Source organism: Dicentrarchus labrax, unplaced genomic scaffold (genome assembly GCF_905237075.1).
Source record: "Dicentrarchus labrax unplaced genomic scaffold, dlabrax2021, whole genome shotgun sequence".
Classification (NCBI taxonomy): domain Eukaryota; kingdom Metazoa; phylum Chordata; class Actinopteri; family Moronidae; genus Dicentrarchus; species Dicentrarchus labrax.
In genome coordinates, this window is record NW_026136724.1 from 11,434,014 (window position 1) to 11,440,524 (window position 6,511).

Consider the following 6,511-nt stretch of genomic DNA (forward strand, 5'->3'; position numbering starts at 1 on the left):
GTTATTACACAGCAGATGGGATGCGGTTCATTTATTTAATTCCATTCACCACAAAGATCCACGGCGCTATGGTTGTACAAGGGGGGAAATCAATGGGCGCAGTAAAAAATGGATTGAAGTTCGGGGCAATTAAGAGTGTGGCGCAACGCCTGTGTGAGCATATTTTGATGACTTATTAATATGATCAAATAACCAAAGCCCTCTATTGTGGAAACTATCGATCCGATTGATTAGTAATAAACTTGATTGAATGGGTGGACTCTGCAGGACGACAGTGGCGCAATTAGACGATGATTTGGTGCGGGCGGGTTGAGCGGACTCGATGTCTGAATTACATATGTTTCACGTAGAGTGGCTTTTTTTTCTTTGTGTGTGTGTGTGTGTGTGTGTGTGTGTGTGTGTGTGTGCTTCGTTTGGCTGTGTGGAGTCGTGCGCTGTCCCTTTCAGCACCGACAAACCGGAGGAACCGGAGAGGAGTGAGTGAGCGCGCGCTGCCGTGGAGAAGGCACGAGTGGACTTCCACCTTTTTTAAAAGAGGGATTTATGCGCAAAGTGCGTAAAAGCTCGGAGAGGACTATGGATAGGAACCAGGTGGGTTTTTTTTTAAACAACATTATTGATCATGGCCGGATCCGTGTATGATGAATTCCTCTGCTCTCTCTCTCTCTGCTCTCTCTCTCTCTCTCTCTCTCTCTCTCTCTCTCTCTCTCTCCCCTCTTCCTCTCTCTCTCTCTCTCTCTCTCTCTCTCTCTCTCTCTCTCTTTCACTCTCTCTGTATCTGAGGCTCATTCTTGGGTATTGACTTCGTTACAGGCAGCCTCCCTCTATTGTCACCTTAAACAAGTGCGGGGATAGTAATTGCATTTTCAGCTTTATAATCTCCTCTGCTGGTCACGACGGATAACTTTAAAAAAAATATTAAAAAAATATCGGTTACGTATATATATATATATATATATATATATATATATTTTTCTTCCTCCATGTCTTCGCCTTGCGGATGGTCTTATTGTCTTTAAATCCGTTTTTTTTTTTCGGGCTGTTGTGGAAAAAAAGAAAAATCTCACTCCAGGAGCTCTGATATTTGGGGGGTTTTTGGGGGTGGCGGCGGGGGGGAGAGAAAAAAACTGCTGAGCTCCGCAAGGAAGTTGCCTGAGGCGGACAGGGACCCCAAGGAGTCCGCGGAGGAGGCTGGAGAAGGCGCTTCTCACCCTTCACACACTGTCGGAAGAATTAGATTTTCTGAGGTATCTCATATCTACTATTATTTCGTAATCCCCCCCTCCTCCTCCTCCAACCTCCCCATTCTGACTAAATGCTGTTGCATCCCTCTTCTTTCCCCCCTCTCTATTTTTCTGTGGGTGTTTTCTCTCTGACATTCCTCTATAGGGATGGATTTTGGGCAGTCTGTCTTATTTATTGTCTCAGTTTGTCTTGCAGCCTATTTCTTATGGGATTTTACTGATTTTAACTCATCATTTTCACTACACATAGATTTTTTTGCAATAGTGGTTATGTGAGTACATGTCCTACCAGCACATGGGAAGAGGTATGTTTCACTTAATAACTCTATATTCCTTTTGGCATACAGTGTTTTAATGGCAATGTGGAATAAGCTCCATAATTTGATCTCCCTAAATGTACCATTGCGGTGGTGTTTCTCTGCTTTCACTGTGGATGGCACTGTCTTAATTGGGGGGTGCAATCAGAATACCACCGCTGCTGTACAGAGAGAAGCCTATAGGGCTGCATAATGAGCCTACACCCATAGACTTTGATCTCTTTCTGAACCTGTGGGCTGTGTTTTATCTCCAGACACATGACTTAATCATCAGAGGCATGTGTGTTTAAAAAACGATGCGTGAGCTATCTCTGTCTCTTAGCAATGTAAGCTGGGATTTTTAATGTTTATCCGTATATGGAAACAATTGGAATATGGCACAGAAAATAAGGTGTTTTCACTTGTAGCTAATGCTGATGGGAAGATGTGCTGTATTTACAGATGGGTCCAAAATTGCATTAAGATTTTAATATATTACATGGATGTCATCTACATGGGTGGATGTGTCGCACATACCTATGCATTTCAGTTCATATTTATTTATTTATTGCAGTCTGGGTAAGCCCATAACATGCTGAATTTGCGGGGAGAATCCACAGTGGGAGAAGAGGGAGGATCACCATTTGCATGCCTCCCTGGCCCACAACCTTGATAAAATCATAGAAAGAATGCAGCTGGAAAGTGAGAGAGAGGGTTGAGATTGGAGCAAGGGGTAATGAACAGGTAGAGAGAGAGAGAGAGAGAGAGAGAGAGAGAGTGAGAGAAAAGTGAGGTATGAATGAGAGGAGACCAAGAAGGAGATGACGGAGAGACAGAGGGAGAGACCGACTGCAATTGTTGAACGGGAGACTCCGAAGAAAAAAGAAAAAAATCAACTACTGGGAGGGAGAGAACGAGGAGGGAAGGGATGGGGAGAGGACAGGGCGGCAGAAAAGCTATCACTTTCTGAAAAGAGCAGCGCGCTCCCCAGAGAGATGAGGAGGCCTGCAGAAGGCGATGTGATAGAGGAGAGAGGGAGAGGAGGACTCGATGGCATAGAGAGGCAGAAAATGGTAGAAAGATGGTAAATAAGAATGGGAGAAAAGTGGAGGAGAAACAAAGAATCTGTGGGTGGTGGAGGAGAGAGGAGAGGAGGGGGGGGAGGAATGGCAAGGAGGCCAGGTGTGGGGATGAGTGGAGGAATGAAACCGCAGAGGAGATGAGATAAAAAAGATGAGATAAAAAAAAAAAAAAACACCAGAACAAGGAGTGGGCAACTCTCACTTAGACAGCCAGCCGTGGGTGGAAATTAAAAAGAGTGATGAGCCAGCCACAGCCTCTTGGGGTTTAACCCTCTTCATCTTTGAGCCACAAACCATCACGGTGCAGGAAACCTCCTCTTTTTAGGCTGGGAGGAACTATCTGGGGGGGTTTTGAGCCTTTGTAAAGCACCATAAAGCATAAGGACTCTTGTGGGAGCATACAGTAAAGGAGTAATATCTAAGATCAGGTTATTAAGAATAGCATAAGATCATGCTGTAGGTGACATATGAGCGTGCAGACAAGGATGTCACTGCTTTTCACCCCCCCCCCACCCCACACACACACACACACACACACACACACACACACACACACACACACACACACACACACACACAATACACACACACACACACACACACACAGAATGTGATAATTCTTAGTGAGTGTAAATGAGACATGAAACTTTTAATAACCTCAGGGCCTCAGTTCAGTCAGAAAACGTTCACACATTGCCCTGATCTGATTTTTTGGTGCCCCTCTCGGGACGCCTGCATGTACTTACATCTTGAATTAATGTACATTTTTAAATCATGCGCTCCCCCTGGATTAAAGATGTCCATTAGGGTCAATTTAAGTCCATGGCTCCTTGTTTGGGAAGATCTGATTTCTATATCACAGTGGATCCTCTTAGACTTTAATTAGACTTAGATTTGATTTGTTTAATGTATTTATTAAGTCTTAATAACAGGGTACCTGGGCCTCATTTGTTACTTTTCTGTGCCTGAGCCAAGTAGAGCCTCAATCCAAGGAAAAAGTGTTGAATAAACAATATCGCAGTGAGTAGAATACGGCCTAACCTATATAAAGCAGGGTTTTTAATCATAGCAGGGGCTTGGCTGTGTATGAGTGGCTTTGACCTAATTCCACTTAGAGTGGAGAGAAACTGATGAATTAATTGGGACAGAATCGAATTATAAATGGCTTCATTGAGAGAGTGGGCTCACGCTGTTGTGAGATCTGAGCCCGAAAGCTGTTAGGGGTCCTTGTGGGTGAAATTAGGCAGGTCTGCTGAATATTTCCAAAAAGTTCCAGTTTTGTAAATGAGGCTTTACTCTCAGTGTGGACTGATATTGGCAAGGCAGGATTGACCCACTAGGTGGCCCTGGGCCCCCCTTTTTACAAGATGGGGCCTCCAGATCAGGCAGTAATGCAGGTGCTGCCTTAAGGCCGTCATTATTTTTGTTTATAATGTTCTCCAGTGATCCATACAGTATTAACAACATATTTGCAATCAATTACCACAAACTAATTGCCACAAGCTGGAGGCTTTGGGGTCCCTTAGGGTCTAGGGCCCCGGGGCAGTTGGGATTTCAGCCTTGAATATAGCCAAGGTTCATACATACATTCCACTTTTTAATGTTTGAAAATGAACGTTGGATGTGAGTATGACTGATGTGTGTGATACCACTCTCATATCTGTCCACGATATAAAATAAAGCTACACAACAAGGAGACAGCAAGGATCTAGGAAACCACATTTTTATCCTTTGGTTTTTCGAGGATTTTAACAATCGAGATATCACTCGTTAATTAGTGAGCTAACTGGTATAAATCTTGTCATCCAACTCTTGGCAAGAAAGTGAATAATATGTCATACGTGTCAAACCATTGTTTTAACATTAGGATACCACTCAGTAGACTGTGCTGAGAAGTTTTTCTCTAAAGGAAGATAAGCAATGGAATGAACTACAAAGCTAATTAATAGACTAAATTGTGTGTGGGGGGGGCACCTCAATAGCAAAGCGTGTGTGTATTGAGGTAAGCAGGGCATCTATAATAAAGGGTCTTGTTTCAGAGTGATGGCCTGAATATATAGAAATGATGTAATGAAGTAAATGACGACCAAACAGCTTTGAATAGCACTGAATGGTTCTGAATTAAATCCAATATCTGCTGTAATTCTTCATTCAGAGTTAATTTCTAGGAGCATTACATCTTTATTGGGAGCTAAGCGCTAAGAGCTATATATCCCTCGCTGGCAATATAATGCATGCTCTGCTTGTTAACTACAGATTGCAGGAAAAATTTAAGGGGGTGGGGGGGACATTAAACCTACCTTTACTTACTTAGGGCTCAAAATGTATACATATTGCTGTCTCCATGCAAAAATGAAATCAGGGATTGTGGATCAGGGGATGCAAATGAGAAAATAAATCCCCAGGGCCTCGGCTAATGAAAGCACATCAGCACTTGTATCACGTAGGAACCAACCAGTTTGTCACAACCAATTTTCAGTTCTGGCCCGGACCAACTTTTAGCACTTTTTCAAGGCTGGGGCTGCTTAATGTGCAACTCAGTGGGTAGAGCATGACATTATTACTGCCAGGGATGGAGGTGCAACCGGCCTGCTGTGGGTGCAGGCAGAAATGGCATATGAACATTTAATACTGTTAATGCAAAGGAACAACATTCAACATTAAATCTACCTGTTGTGACTTCAGGCTATGTGTGTGTGTGTGTGTGTGTGTGTGTGTGTGTGTGTGTGTGTGTGTGTGTGTGCATAGCAGGGTGTACTGGATATAATGTGTTCATTTAGCTGCAGCAGAAACAGCAGGTGTTTGAATGATGCAACACATTTGCTCCAGGGCACCGCTCTCCGTCTTTTCACTGCTGTCTCCGTCTCTCTCGCACTGTCTCACATGGTTTTTTTCTTTCTGTCTCTCCTCCCTTGTCTCCTTGCGTGTGTGTCTCTCCCAACTCCCATCTCCCTCCTCCTCCTCCTCCTCCTCCTCCTCCTCCTCCCCGCTCTGTTCATCGCTCTCTCTCGCTCTTCTTACTCCTTCTCCACTGCAGCAGGTAGTCTGCTGCCTCCGTGCGAATAGCCCGAGGAGCTCGCCAAGGTTCTCTGCTGTCATTTTAACAGCTGTTCCACTCATCGATATGCCAAGAGATGAGTGTGTGTGTGTGTAGAGGTGATTACAAACTGACAGACTTTGGGTTTTCAATTATAGAATGGCAGTGCAAATTTTGACAAGTCTGCTGGAAACACTATACCCATGTGAGTGTGTGCAGGCGAATGAGCATGTGCTTATTTGTGACTTGTTTTTGGTATGCTTGGCTGCATTTTTTCTCCTTTACATGTGTTTGTCAGGTGGACCGTACATCCCCGCAGCAGCTTGATGTTCAACATCGCACTGGTGCTTAGACGTCTTCTCTCTGTCTCTCTTCAACAGGCTCTGCTGAAGATGTGACTTGTGGATTACAGGCTTCGAACTCTAGATTTTCGACCACATCGCCACCACGTTTCTACGCCACTGCTCCCCTTCATCGCGCTGCCTATTCTGGAATATGATTCGCTCATGGGGCTCGGCTAGCTCCACCCCTGGGGTCCTTCACCCCTCCCTGTTTTGACCAATAGGAAGGCGCTCCCTTTAAATATTCCTAAGAATCCTCAGTTTTGGAATACCCATCTGAAAGCCCTCTCTAAGATCAACTTGGCTCTTGTTTGGTTATCATTCATTGATCATGGAACCGCAGTGGAGCCCGACTTCCTACCCGCAGTCTCCCTCTGTCGTCTTCCTGCTCATGGCTACTTCCTGCACTTGGTTCCTTCCTGTCACCTCCCCTCAGAGGATCCCAACAGACCCACAGGCGGCGCCTGAGTATGCCCACTCCATCCGACTGGATGGGGACATCATCCTCGGC

General features: G+C 44.7%; 1 protein-coding gene across 7 annotated transcripts in view; it reads left to right on the forward strand.

The window, feature by feature from the left end:
• grm8a (glutamate receptor, metabotropic 8a) overlaps positions 1–6,511 on the forward strand; it is a 444,440-nt gene continuing 437,929 nt past the window's right edge. For 2 of the 7 annotated variants that reach the window (XR_007882612.1, XM_051393032.1), the window contains exons 1-2: positions 1,104–1,247; positions 6,040–6,511. The exon at positions 6,040–6,511 is cut by the window's right edge and continues 363 nt beyond it. Coding sequence is in view for 6 of the 7 variants with exons in the window: in XM_051393032.1 (XP_051248992.1) it covers positions 6,332–6,511 (180 nt within the window). In the remaining variant the exon portion in view is untranslated. Of the gene's footprint in view, positions 592–1,094; positions 1,248–1,416; positions 1,550–6,039 lie in introns of those variants that run through there. The other 5 variants (XM_051393028.1, XM_051393027.1, XM_051393031.1 and 2 more) reach the window with 5 other exon arrangements.